The 15,434-nt window shown below is 35.6% G+C and overlaps 1 protein-coding gene across 3 annotated transcripts in view; it reads left to right on the forward strand.

Moving 5' to 3' along the window:
* RPGR (retinitis pigmentosa GTPase regulator) overlaps positions 1–15,434 on the forward strand; it is a 64,849-nt gene that overhangs the window by 38,366 nt on the left and 11,049 nt on the right. For all 3 annotated transcript variants that reach the window (XM_085319421.1, XM_085319420.1, XM_085319422.1), the window contains one exon: positions 1,114–1,179. In XM_085319421.1, coding sequence (XP_085175547.1) covers positions 1,114–1,179 — 66 coding nt within the window. The remainder of the gene's footprint in view (positions 1–1,113; positions 1,180–15,434) is intronic.

Here is a 15,434-nt window from a genome sequence, read left to right on the forward strand (position 1 = left end):
ATAAAGGAGTAAGATGTTATATTTGTAGACAAGACTCCACAGTGAGTTGGAGGTGGTTCTGGAACGTGCTCGGAGGCAGTAAGAGAGGGCAAGCATTGTCCACATCGCTTTCGGTTTCTACAGACAGTGCAGATGTTGACAGCTAAGTTAGTTACCATTGTCTGCCTTTTTAAGCAATAAAAGAAATAATGAAAGTGAACAGGATGAGTTGAATGATCATACAGATTTTTCTCAAACTGACTGGACAATGGTATTAAAATGTTCACATACCTTATAATAGTATTCTGTAGTAGAACTGCRGTTTGATACTGCTGTACTTTGTGCTTCCCACAAACCTCAAAAACAGTGGGTATTTTCTAGATAATCCAGTATTATTCAGGTTTTCATTTACTAATAGTGTCATAATGGAAATACCAACTGTCAATTCAAAACAAGATTTACTATGATTACACAGTTTCTGACTATATGGATTTTGAGCCTTTTTCTGATCTCAACAGCTCTTCACCACCAGATTTTTTGTCTGGCATTTTCTCGGAGTCTCTTCTCAAGAAGCTTGCCAATTCCCTATGCTGTTGATATTTGGAGACTCAAACTGAGTGGTGGGAGAAGGTGCTYTGTATTTTTTTCCTTCACTCAGGCCTCCTTTTGCCTCCTCTGCTCAAAGAGCAACTTGCTGGCCATTTCAATGAATAGTAAGTTTGAAATCAGTAGTTTCACCTCTAAGTAAGTCAGGAATTTTGAAAGTGGATTTTTGACCCAGAGGTTCATAGCTAAAACAAAGTGGTGTACTAAGTACCCATCACATTTAGAAACCTAATTTTTAGGCAATCRTTCAGCTATCTTAGTTTCTGAATGAGATTAATGAAGATACACATCAAAATTAGGATGTTATCCTGCAGCTTTTTCTTTGAAATGGTGTGAAGATTTAAGTTACTTCATGGAAACAGTAGTTCATGTTTAGTTTAATTAGCAATTTATTGGAAGGCATGTGGTTTGAAAAATATTTCAAGGTTCTCTGATGAAAAGGTATTTCGAAAGTGTAGATATCATCATTATGTAACCCCTCCTTATTAATTATATTTGATATTTTATTAGACTTCTCATATTTTGCAGACACATRTGATGAAACTGAATCCCAGTGACCAGTCCTTAGAATTATCACCAATCCAAAAACAAAAGGTACTGTAACTAATTATCCATATGTATACTCATACTGATGTTTAAAACGTCTCTAATTCTTGTATTATCCTTGTTCTTTATTGTTTTGCTGTGAGTTTTTTAAAAAGCTAAACAAATTTTATAGACCTTCTCTTATTCATATACTCGGTATTGATCCATGAGGTAAAACTCTATGTTGCTGACTGAATTCAGAAAGAATTTGTGTGGGGACATAGAAGTCTACATGTCCAGCATAATTTGAGATGAGAATGTATAATAGCCCCCCAGTTTAAGGAGCAGGACACTATACAATACAATTTGAAATTTATTCTGGTAACAGTATAAACAGTATTAACAGTAAAACAGTTCTACAGTTTTGTTGATAAGAAAATATTTCAATTGACTTTTGGGACACAATATAAATAAAGGTTTTATTTACCTTTATTTGGTTAGTTACCTTTGTTTATTTACTTTTATGTGTTTACCTTCTATTCTATTCTATTTCACTCCTAACATGATACCTGTATTCCAGTGTTTGGTATATTTCCTTATAATTTCATATTATATTTAAAGACTGATTCTGCTGAATTTGTTCAATAAGTGCAAAATTTAAAGCAGAAAGATAACAGATTTTAACACTTGTTGCAAAAAGCATATCCCTGAGTGCCATCAGAAGAAGGTTTTTCTAAGGAAAAGATTGAGGAAGGTTTAAGCAAGCTCTTTCATTCTGTTAGCACCACCTCACACATTGCATGTGCGGTAGCTTATGGGATGTGACAGTGGCTGCATAGTTCTTCTCCCATTCACATTGAATGCTTGGACTGTGAAAAAGGAGTAGTACCTTTTAAACAAAATTTTCATTTTTCTAATACATGCACTTATAAACTCGTTTCATTAGAAATAGTCCACCTTTTGTGCCACCTTTAGTTCCATCACAGAAAATGTTTCTTTTCTTGTTCAGATGTTTGTATAGTCTTTTTCTTTTGCTGTCATTTAAGTTGTCCTTAATATTTTTCTTCTTCTTCTTTTTTTTTTAATTTTCTGCTTCTCATGTGGAATAGAAGAACAATAAAAATGTGAAACTGAAAAGAGATGGTAAGGGTGGGATGAAATACATTAATTCTAATTTTGTGCAGGAGGGTTCAAAATTAGACTCTGATTCTTTACAAAAGCAGTCTTCACTTTCAGAGTCACTAGGACAATATGTACACTTAGGAAAAAATAAAGCTTTTGTAGAGGAGCCTATGACTGACAAAAAAAACATGAAAGGTGAATATGAGCAGGCACAAAGTGTCGGTACCTTGAAAAGTAATTTTCAACAAATTGTTAGGGACAAATGCAAACTAGTGAAAAGGAAAAAAAAATACTCAGAAAACCCTGAAACTGTGAAGCAGGAAATTACTTATGATGTTTCCTGTGAAAAACAAATTCTGACTGAAAAAACAAATTCTTCCAGTAAAAAGTCAAAAGTTGTTAAATCTAAGCAATCCCTTAAAACAAATGTACTTCCTTCTATGTGCAGAGATCAGCCTCAGACTCATTCATTAGTTGTACAAAAATACAATCTTGTTAAAAAACAAGGAAGTAAAGAAGCAGTAGAATGTGAAAACAAAAGAAAGGATGGAATTGAAAAAGTTAATAAATATGAAAGAGTATCTGTCAAAGAAGAAAGTAATGAAGAACAGAGGAAGTTTAAAAAAAGGGATCAATTTTTGAAACAAATAGCAGTAACTATGTCATCATCTTCAAGTGAGGAAAGCAGTAATGAACTTGCAAAATACATGCTTAAGAGTAGGGAAAAAAAAGAGGACTACTGCGAAGGCAAGGATACCCATAAAGCAACAAAAGCAGTGGAAAATGTGAAAGATTGGGACGTACAAGAAGAAGGTAGTGAGACCGACGAGAAGCAAGCTACAAATAATAAAAAAGAGTGTGTAGAAGAGACTGATATAAAAAGTCTGAATGAGGAAGAAACAAACTCTGAAGCTAAATCTGATGAAGGCAGACTGTTAGAAGTTAAGAATGAAGAGGAATCTAATCAAGAGCAAGAAAGTGAAGATAGTGAAAAGGCTGAAAGTGAAAAACTGGATGAAAAAGTTGACAGCAAAGTTGAACTAGGGGAGGAAGAAGAAGAGAGTGAGGTTAAAAGAAATACAGACAGAGACATTTCAGAAGAAAGAGATGAAGATAAAAAGGAAAAAGATAATGAGGAAGAAAATGAAAGAGATGAATCACAGGTTGAAAGAGACAGTGAGAATGAGGATGTAGAAGAGGCAGAAGAGAATTATCAAGAAGGATACAGCAAAGAGCAAGGAGAAGAGGAAAGCAGGTTTATAGAGGAAGAAGAAATATTGAGTGAAACAGAAGAGGATATTGAGGAGGAGTATGCAGAAGACRAACAAATGGAAAAAGAAAAGGAGAAAGAGGTTAAAAGTGAAGGAAGGGATGAGAGTGAGGAAGGAAGAGAAGATAGAGAGAGGAAGGAAGAAAAAGAGGCAGAGACAGAGGTAGAGCAAGAGGGAGAAGATGAGAAAGAAAATGAAGAAGAAGGGGAAGAAAGAGAGGATGAAGGAGACAAAGAGGGTGAAGAGGAAGAGTTAGAGGAAGCATTGGCAAGGAGGGAAGAAGAGGAAGTATCAGAAGAGGCACAGGAAGAGGAAGATGTGAATGAAATGAAAGAGGAGGTATGGAAGGATGGAATGGAAGAGGAAGGAGAGGGAGGTGGAGGGGATGAAGGGGAAGAGAAAGGAGAAGAGGAGGAGGAGGAGGAGGAAAGAATAGAAGTAGAAACGGAAGGGGCAGAGGAGGAAGAAGATGAAAACAGGGATGAAGTAAAGGGGGAAAATGAAGGAAAAGAGGGAGGAGGAGGAGGAGAAGAAGAAGAAGAAGAAGGGGAGGAGGCAGAAGGAGAAGGGGAAGTGGAAGAGGAAGAGGAAGAAGGGGAAGAAGAGGAGGTGGAAAAAGGGGAAGAGAGGGAGGAGGAAGAAGGAGAAGAGGGAGAGGAGGAAGAAGAGGAGGAAGAGGGAAAGGAAGAGGAAGAGGAGGAAGAAGAAGAAGAGGAAGAGGAGGAAGAAGCGGAAGAGAGAGAGGAAGAAGAGGGAGAGCAAGAAGAGGAGGGAGAGGAAGAAGAAGAGGAGGAAGAGGAAGAAGAGGAGGGAGAGCAAGAAGAGGAGGGAGAGGAAGAAGAAGAGGAAGAGGAGGAAGAAGAGGGAGAGGAAGAAAAAGAAGAGGGAGAGGAAGGAGAGGAAGATGGAAAGGGAGAGGAGGAAGAAGGGGAGGAGGAGGAAAAATCAAAACATAAAACAAAGGTTGATAGTAATAAGTTTCTACAAAAGAAAAGCAAAACGAGCAGGAAGCCAAAGAAGACAGAAAGTACTGCTGCACCAAACAACTCTAAACAAAAAATGAAGTCTAAACACTGTGTAGCAAATGGATTACGTAATTCAGAGCAATTTTGGAACAATGTGTTACCTCATTATTTAACATTGAAGTAGCACAGACTACTGGAGATGCATTTAATTTTGGATGCTTTAGAACTATTTTAGATTGATTTTTATTACTTGAAAATTTTTTTAAAATACAGTCAAAATACATTACTACCATGGTTTAAGTGCCAATTTCTTGAAAAAGACTGGAGAAAATACTCAATTTGGGAAGCTTTTATGAGATAAAAAAATGATACAAAATGTTGATACAGTCATTTGTACAGTCATCTTTATCATATACAACAGTGTTACAGATTTAAAAATAATTCCTGAGGTAAAAAGTGTTTGCCTCTAATTAAATTATAATTTCATGCTGACAACATGAACTATGCATTGTAACAGTGTAATCTTATTTGCCTTTGAATCAGATTTCTTAAGGTAAACATCAGTTTTGGTTACAGTATAACTAACTTGTTAATGTGTCTGGCATGAAAAGAGCATCAGTAGATCATGAAAAATACATATTTTTAAAATTTAGTATTACTCCATATTTCTTCCACCTACTTTTCTACTGTTCATATATAAGATGTTTGTTTGAGTATTCAGCATAAATTAAAGAAAGGACAAGTTGCCAAATTTATACAGGTCAGTAGCTGAGATGTAAATGTAAATGTAGGCATCAGTTAACTGGGGTCTGGACTTTTTCGAAGGCCTTGAGGCAGATGTCTTGTCTCAGTGTCAGCACATAATTTTATGCAAGTTTATGCAAAAAAGATGGGACACGTCTGTCAGAATCTGGGCTAGATTGCATTATAGTCAGAATCCACTCACTGATAATTTTTGACTATCACATTTGGTGCTTAGACATAATTAATTTAAGAACCTAAAATTTACACCAATAAAAAATTATTTACTCTGCAATACAGAAGAGATTCAGTATCTTCCCGTGAAAGATTGTTACATGCATCTTTCTTTAGTCACCTATCTCTAAGGCTGCCAAGGAGGGGAATATATTTTGTTGCAGCATGAAGTATATATGTGTTTTGGGGATCAGAGCCTAAGCTTCTCCTCATGGGAGGAGATTGGTGTCTTTATTTCCTATAAGGCACATCAGTGATCTCCAGAAAGAAGATAATACAGTAGAGCAAGAAGCTAGATGGAATAAAAGAGAAACTGGTATGAAAATCTAAACTCTTTTTTAAAAAGAGTAGGTTAATATTTCTGTTGCTTTAAAGTATATAAAAAAATGAAGTTATTTTCTTAATAGAAATGAATCTTGCAAATTGTTTTTGATACGAATTTGTGACTTTTTAAGATACTGCATTAGTGYTATACTGGTTGAACTGACAAAAGAAGGGATATGGACTCTTGTCATTCTTCATTATTATTTTAATACTGTGCTCTTGGGTAGTCAAAGAAAATTTCTTAAATAGATCTCAGTATCAGCATTCTCTGGAAAAATAATTATTTAATCCTGTTTGAAAATGAGGACAAGAGAAGAAAGAAATCCAAATGAGTAAATGCTACTCAATAAAAATGTTAACAGAATCAAAACTTATGTTCAAAACTTATGTTGAGATTTTGAAAAAATTTTAAATGTTGTTTTGTAAGATGCTGGCATTAAAATACCTTTGACACAACGTCTCCAGAATTTATTTTCTAGAAAGGCTACAGTAGATCAGTAGTTTGTTTACCAGTAGATTCTACTCCAACTCAACCCTTCCTTGCTCAGCCACCCCTTACATTCACCACATTCGAAAGGTAAGATCACTTTCAGTCACATGCTGTATGGCATAACTTTAACAAATTTAGTCAGTCTAGTGACTAGTGTTTTGTCCCTATGAAATTAGTTTCAGGCTTTGGATTGTTCTGGAACACATTATCTTGACATCAGTATGTGTAAATCTTTGGAAATGGGCAGGTATTCTGATATTCTGAGAGCACAGAATATTTTAACTGTTAAATGCACTTCCTGAGAAAACAGCTCTCACTGATAATGGAGTCCCTATTTCTTTTGCAAAAGTACTGCTTTGTCACAGAACTGCTATGACAATATTTACTTCTGAAACTAAGTGGAGTTAAGCTGTGTTGTCTAATCTTTCTTAGGAAAGATTAGGATGTTACTGTGATTAAACTTAGAGTAACTTTGAAGGGCATTTTTGTAGGCCTGAAACTGTGTTTCTTGGATATGACATCTCAATTAATTTTGATTCTTTTCAGTCTTGGAAGAAAACTGTGCTGTAATTCTAATAGAAAAAACATCTATTATTTCTCATTAAAAAAGAGAAGAAAAAAAAGAAAGTGATCTCAGATTGCACATAGGAATGCCTCTTCATTTATTGCTTGACTGTAGCTTTTACTCTAAAACCTTAGGTAAATGGGGACCAGTTACTGTTTCTGTCATACTTTGCACTGATCGCATAAGGCTTCCCAAGAGAGTAGTAAAGCTAAGTTATGAGCAACTCCTTTTCTTTATTCTGTCTGGATAAGCATTCATTCAAGTGAGAACTGATTTCATTTTGCTTTGTGAATCATTCGTGTGGCAGGGGAAAGGCAGAACATTGCTGCAGTGCTTCTAAGGGTTTTGCACAGAGCTGTTACCTAAATTGTACATTGTGCCAATGTTTCTGGGCTTTGGAGGAGACTTTAGAACTCCATTAGCATAACTAGAGTGGAATTTTATTGAATTTGACTCATATTGATCTATAAAGTTAAGTGCTTATGATTTTATGGAAATACAAAATGGAGTTGATATTTGTTATGGGATACAAAAAGGTTTATTTGCACTACTTTAGCAACATGACAGAAGTGCACCTGAACTCATTTTTAGTAGAGAAAAAATCCTGCAATGGGGCAAGAAAACAACAGATGTAATGTTCAGACCAAATGTCTATCTGGACCAAGATCTTGTTTCTACCAGTGGCTACTAGTGAATGCCTGGCAAAAAATACAAGAATAAAGCAAACCTCTAGCAATACTTCTTCCATGCAGTTGCTCAGCCTTAAATCATATGTGATTCAGAAGATGTATCTGTTGTATTTATAGCCATTTATCTTCCATAAATGTCTTTCTGTCACTTTTTGAACCCATGGAAGTGTTTAGCATCTGAAACATACGTTGGCAAACAGTCTTAGATTACCTTACATCTTGTTTATTAGAAGAGAGAAAGACTCGACTGCCACAGGGGAAAACTGCTCAACTCATGTAGTTTAAATCAAATTAGGATTGAAGTGGTTTATTGATTTGTTAATAACAATTAACCAGGATTCAATGAGCTACACCTTCAAGAGCAATATCAGCAATACAACAGATAACAACAATACTAAAAACATACACAATGTTAATGAACACCTACAAATGTGTGAGCACCCTTCCACAGCTGGTCCTAGAAGTACTAATCCCCACATCACATACTCACCCACACTTGCACATAATTACATATACATATACCCTTCCTCAAAGGAAGTCCTGGGGGCATGGGTCTGTTATTTGCACACACCTCCTCTGAGAGAGGAGGCTGCTTTAGGTTTATGTATACSCAGACTGCTTGCTTTAATCTGCTGATCCACATGCGGGTGAAAAAGCACTCTGTAACTTCACAAACACACACACAAGGTGTGTGTCCCTTACTTGTTGCACCTCGTACTGTTAGTCCACTAGTTGAAACACAGGCGTCCAGCAAGGAGGCTGCTGTGTCAGGCCGAGATGGAAGTGACAATGCCGACCGGGCAACTTCTGGCTGTCTCAAACACTGTTTTGACTGTTCGCACTTCTCCCTGCTACTGTCACAAATTTTCATGCTTTTATACTTCTCAAGCTGACTCCTTGATTTAGTGTATTTTGTCATTGGTAGTTTCCTTTTTAGATTTCTCAGTTTGGGAACAAAAGACCTCTAGTTTTTGATGTCCAACTTGCACACACTATTTATACTCACAATCCTGTCTGACCAGCTATTGTTATCCAGGCCACATTACCAAGGGGCAAAGTGTGCCATGCAGATTTCCCAACAGTGATTTTATAGACCTCTCTATTTCCCACAGTCCTCTCTTCATTGCTAAAGATTCATCAGACAAAAGCTGTTCCCTACTTCCAGTAATCCTTGAGGCCCTTCTTAAAACAGCCTTTTTAAGATGGGGGATCAGAAGTTGGTTAGTATTCTAAAGCCAGGTGCATCATGGATTTATACAACAGCGTAGTGACATTCTGTATTTTGTTTTCTTATTCCTTTCTTAATAATTTTCTGTTCACTTACTTGACYCCCTACTGATCTGTAAAATCACCACAGAATGCTCAGCTGTAATGTCAAGATACTGTTTTACAAGGGTACTAACACTTCAAGGTCCACCATTATGTATGTGAAATAAGGGTTGTGGATTATTTTACATTTATCCACAATGAATTTTTTTACACAGTCACTTTATACAATGAACTCCTGCAACGCTTCATAATCAGCTGTTGTCTTTGCCACCTTGAACACCTTGAGTAACGGCAAGTCTCCTGACATTATTGTTCACTTCTTTTCCAGATTACTTTGGAATATGTTGAATAGGCTAACTCTTCTCTCATACTTGCAACATTTCAGCAGTTAATGGTTGTCATCTTGTTATCTGAAAATATCAACCTATTTATTGAGATAATAGTTCTCTTTGCCTAACGTTGAATAATGAAAATGTCTTTCTCTAAACTACAGAAAATGTCTGGGTTTGATTGAATATTTTTTCCTTCTGGTTTCTTATCTGGATAGGTACATTTTCATTTTGCCTTTAGGAATCACGCAGAAAAGGACATTTAGTTTTTGTTTACATGTTTTTAGTTTTTTTTCTCTAGCTTCTCTTAGCTAAAATGTAACTTTTAGCTTACTTTGATCATACATGACATTGTATTCCTGCTCTTAACTCTTGGAATAGCAAACTACTTTATTAGTTGAATTTGCGGTGTGAATTTACTCATTCAATAAAAACATTATCAAATACTCTTTAATTCAAAAGAGAAATTAAAGACATGATGTCTTTCTTACTAATGCAGTCTGACATTTTTCTTAGTGCATATTATATGGGCAGGTCCCTGGATACTCATTTCGATTGTAAAGAAGCTAAGGTGTGTACTACAGTACTAAGGTCCATGCTCTGATCTTTTTCTGGTTTTGTTTTACTGAGAAGTCCATAAGTTTCTGTCCACTCTGTCAGACAACTTGTCTGTAAGTGGCATTTCAATGAAAGACATCAAAGCCTCTATTCAAGAAAAGCTGTATTAGACTTGTTTAAGTGTTGGTGCAGTCTCTTAAATCTGTACTCGTTCTGAGTTGTTTTTGTTGAGGCCTAATGTTGTTGGGTTTCACTGCCATTGAAATCTTACAAAATTTTCAATTTCTGTAACTTTGTCTGTGAAATGGGAGCTTTAAGAGCTATGATGCTATGAGAAATCTCAGAAATAGTGTGGTTATAGGAGCAGAAGAAGCTATGATGAAGTGCTAGTTTGGGCACATTTGAAAATTTGCCAGGAATCTAGTTCTTCTGTTTCAGTGGAGTGTCAGCTCTAGTGGCTAGCATTAGTCTTTAGCAGTCTATATGGTCATTATATGAGCCTAATCATTATAAATCTTTTTCCTCCTATTAATTCACAGTACATATATGAAGATACTGAGATAAAATGAAATACACACTATCAATATAATATAAGGCTGGATTTATGAACTGACCTCACCTGAACTTTAGTTTTAAAATGAGTATTACAGGAAAATATCCTGATATTTATTAGCACAAGAAATGCAGCATAGTGTTATCCATCATCTACTGAAATCAGTAGCAACGTTTACATTGATCTCACTGATTGCAAAATCAAGCCTAGAAACAAGAAAATCCAACAAAAGAGTGTGATCAGATCTGTAGACTGCAATACACTGCACAGTAGCTTGCATAAAAGAGCAAATTCTGGGGTGATTTCTAAATGTGCAATGCAAATATATGGCAGTGTTTAGTTCTGTTCTAAGAGCAACTGAGCCAATATTTTGCTTGCAAAACTGGCAAACACATAGTTTCATCCTCAGTTAATTTCTGAATGTGTTCTTGATCTGAAGTCACTTACTGAGCTTGTTTATACACTTTTTCATATGTTTTAATGGGCAGAGGGGGAGATTTACATTTGCATATTGAAGAGATTTTCATGAGATATCTTTGGCTTCAGAGAATGCTGAGAACTACAGAGGGTTTTTCTATTGCAAAAACACGAAACAAGTACATTTAATCACTGTTTTTTTTAAGAATTTATGGTAGTTCCCATTGCTTCTTTGCTTGGCAACCTCATACTTATTTAAATAAATATTAACAGAAGTATTTCAAAGTTATACTCAAAAATCCATACTTATAATTATTAACATTTTTATTATTGGTGTCCTGAACTGTCGAGTATACTGAGATTTATCCTTCTGGCTTTCATAAATGTCACAGCATTGGTCCAGTCATGCCAGACACGTCAGATATGATTCTTTGGTCTTCCTGTCATTGCATGATAGGTGAGTTGCAGGGCAATCTGCTGGACTGGCCCAAGTTTAATGTTCCAGATTTAGACCTTTATAATTTGTAATGAATGCCCCACCTTTCAGCTAGACTTGCATGTGTAATTTATGTGAAAGTATTTGTGGTTCCATATTGAGAGTGTGACTAATAGCTGTAGGTGCTAAACAAGGTGGCTCTAAGCACAATTTTGCAGCAAACAAAGCCTTTATCTGCAGCTACACCTGAAAGGATATAGAGCAAGGTAGTACTGAAGAGCAGTATTTCCCACCTCTTGTGTACCAATAAATAGTAATAAAATAAAAGAGACCGGGCTGTGCTCTTCAGCTGGAAACTCAACAATAGCCATTAATTTTAACTTGAGTTTGGGACTGGCGACCACACTGACAGAGGCTGCTTTTCTTACAAGAGGCTTAAAATATTTACTTTCCTTTTATCCAGCATTTAGCCAAGGCATAAAACACTTCCCTCAATTAGAAACATAGCAGCAGAATTTAAACTCTCCCGGAGGTACTTCATTGTCGCCTTGAGGTAAGGGGGAGAAGAAAACAAAGCAAAACTGAATGTGCCCTGTACAAGGAGGAAAGAAAGAAGATGAGATATATTTTAAATCAGACCATCAAATAGCTTAGACAGAATCTTCAAAAGTGACTTTGGAGAAAATTGCATGTGGAAGTGGGTAGGACTTGTGTTACTGCGTTGGTTGTGCCTTGAAAAATCTACTGATGCACAAAAAGCTACTAGATGAGAATAGGTTTAAAGATTACTGRTGGTTGATACAGAAATTGCCATTTGTGCATCAACGTATTTTCAAGCTGAGAATCTCTCCTGAGTCTTGGAGACTGTGGAGATTTCAGTAGTGACCCATGGGGCATTCAATTCAAGATTATATGGAGAACAGAGAATCATGAAGAACCTTCCTTTGTGCTGTGCAGTTGTGAAAATTTGCCTTGACCATATTTTTGTATAAACACTGAATAGTAATTAGCATGACTAAAGTAAGATTTCAACAGAAAAGGTTGTATCCTGGAGAGGATTGTAGTACTGAAAGCTATGTGCCAGAATAAAAACAGAAAGTAGTGACTTTCATGATTCACTTGGAAATGAGTGTGAGCTGCATGACAAACTCCAGATATTAAAACTTCCTTCTATAAAAATTTGGAAAAAAATGCACAAGCTGCATCCAAGTGTGGACTAATATTCCCAAGTTCGTTTTCCTCCGTGTCTGTTGGCATTAAAAATTCATTTTGTATGCAGCAATGTATCTCTTCCAGAGATACACTAAGTTTTTGAGATAATATCAACATATTCTGATTTGGAGTTGTTCATTAAATTTCAGCTGTTTTACTTAAGTACCTAGGAGTTATTTTGGTATGCAATTTCCAAATGCCTGAAGATTAAAAGGTGTTTATGTTACCATGTAAAGTACTTCATAAGAGATTATATTTGATGTAAAAAGTCTTCAGCTTGTTTTGTGATGCTTCACAAAACATAGTAAAAATACTTTCTAGTTCTGTAGGCTTTTTTTTTCTTTTAACGTTGGAAATTAATATTATCTATTGATTCTTAAAGGAAACAGATTTTTGGGGAGAAGATGCAATTTTGCATATGAAAGCCATAGTGCATCTGAGTTGTTTCAGATGTTGATTTATCTTGAGTATAAATAATAAAAAACCTTTCTGGTTTGCTGGAGAAAGAGTATCCTTTAGGTATCTCTTAAATTGTTTTTGTGGTGAAACAGATTAAGTTGAAATCTAAAACAAACCTGAAAGTACAAATACTGCCTGGTTTTAAAATGTAGTTTTATGATACAGTTTTATACATTGTTAAGTAGCTGTTTAAACTCAAGCAAGAATCCAGAAGCATATCTTTCTTTAGCTACACCCACAACAATAAACTGCCAGCCCACAGAATAATTACACCAAAGCCAACTGAAATAATCTTGAAGATAAGGGCACCAAAAAGGATTGTCTAGCACCATGTGCTAAGTATAACTGTACTCTCTGAGTGCCACCCCAAATCTTGATTAGTTAATGGAATCAGGTTAATTCTCTTAATGCAAAGCATGTGTACTGCCACCCTGTGACAGAAGTGCAGACAGATCTGTGAAGCTTATAGGTCCTCATGTCCTGCTTTCAGTAAACAAACCATATTACTTAGTAAAGTATTGGCATAAAGACACTTTGGAACACAACCACGAAAAATGAGTCTTTCAATCAGTTTCTACTTTTTTGTGTTTAACTGTATCATTTACAGCTTTTTTTCACTATTCCAGTTATCTCAAAGTGACACCATTCTGCTGGAGGACACAATTGTAGTATCACAAGTACTGTTATGGTAATTAGTCATCAAGTATTCATGGTAATCAGTGAATCACTGTGTGGGCATCTACTACTCTGAAACATTTTCTTCCATCATTATTAAGAAGAAGACATAACTATCTTTAAAGTTCRATTTTGGCTTGACAGGTAGCTACAGAAACTCATGCCTGCCATAAAAATTACCTTCAATTGCTTGAATCTTTGCTCAGTATGTGTTAAATTGTGAGTTCAGCATTTCATTAGTACACCAGGATGCAGCAGGAAAGCTGAAAAGTGTTTCAAGCCCACAGCATTAAAGGACTGTTAAAAGTATCAGGTAATCCATGTTGAGTGCTCTTGACATAGAATTATACAAATAGAAAAGCAATATAACCTAATAGAATTACTAGAAGAGTGATAAAATCCTGTGTCTCAGCTCTGTCAGTCTTGTGTCGAAGAAGTTGTCCCTGAAGGCAATCTTTCATCATATAAACACAAATCAATTGACAAAGAACTTTTAAGCCACAGTTTTAGACCAGCTCTCAAAGATGGTGACCTGACTGATAGTTGAATTAAATGATTCTATAATTTTTGTTTCTGCTTGTTTTTTTTTTTTTTTTTTTTTTCACTGAGCACTAGTGAGACATCATTAAATGTTATACTCTTCATAACTTGAATGGTGTTTGCCTGTACACAACCAACATTAACAAAACTTCAAAAGTTCTAAGAATACTTAATAGCCTGAGTTTCACTGAAAGCTGCTTTTAGAAATGGATCCTTAGTCTAAACACTTTTTACTATCTTGTGTATTTTTATATGTTTTTTTGCTGTGTTATTGTCAGCCTCGACTAGAAGCCTGAAGGTCTCAACTTCTAAGGCTTGTTTCTATGCAGTCAGAGACTGATTCCCTTTACCAAGATGGTTCCAGATATTGCAGTTGGCCTCTGTAAGTTTGCTATACTTTATTGTAGCAGCATCAATATATTGCAGTCAAATTTGATTTTTTTTTCTTAGCTGACTGCTATAAAACATAGGAATGCACTTGACATTTTTGTAGCCTAATATAGGACAGTATATATTAATGGAGTATTTCAAACCGTTTCCACAGAAAATGGAGAGAGGCAGCAGGGGGTGACAGTAATGAGAACATGTGGCAACATAAACTACTGTATATGCTATATTGTGTACTGTAAACATACTGTAGTATTCATGTGATTCAGTAAAGAAACATCTTTTCTTACTAATCTGCCTGAAAAAAGCCTGCTGCTGCCATTTTAGCAGAAGATACTGTCTTACCCACTGAGGTAATACTTTTTCAAAACCTTATGCAGGTAAGATCACTGGTCCCCTAAAACTTAGGTACAGCAAATTTAGCCTTAGGAATGTCTTGTTATGAAGGCCTAGATTCACAGGGAAATCAGTGTAAGTGCATGTAAAAATTAAACAAACAGAAACATAAAAGATCTGTATGATCGGTTTAGTGTGCAAAGTTATCTTCTCAGGACTGATGTTTCGTTGTAGTGATATATATGTACAAAATTTTAAAATTTTCATAGTACCAGCAACTTTTCTGTTCTTGAAGACACTGGAATCTCAGGCTAAAATGAAAACTTTTTCAAATATTTTATTTATCTGTTCTTTATTAATGTTGACTTCGTGTGTGGGACTTTGGGCAAGTCAGCCCTTCTGTGTCTCCATTTTAGAAGTGGTACTATTGCAGTTATTCTTACAACAATTTTTTCTATGATTATTGCGTATGAAATGGAATATGAAAATAAATCTCTTAAAATGTAATCGGGAAGAATAACACAGAGATTGCTCTGAATTTTTGTTTTAATTAGTAGAGGTTATTCCTGATGGTCAGATGATTCATCTTTTCAAATAAAAAGGAAACCTGTAGTACAACCTCATCATGTTTGCAGCCGTTGGTAAAAACTCTCCAAAACATGGCTTTAAATGGCCAAGTGAAAGTGAAAATAACAAAATGGTGGTATCTGAGTTATCATTCAAAACAGGTTGTTTTAGAAGATGAACAGATA

The sequence above is a fragment of the Rhea americana genome, unplaced genomic scaffold (genome assembly GCF_003343005.1).
Source record: "Rhea americana isolate MKP2758 unplaced genomic scaffold, rheAme1 scaffold_59, whole genome shotgun sequence".
Lineage (NCBI taxonomy): Eukaryota > Metazoa > Chordata > Aves > Rheiformes > Rheidae > Rhea > Rhea americana.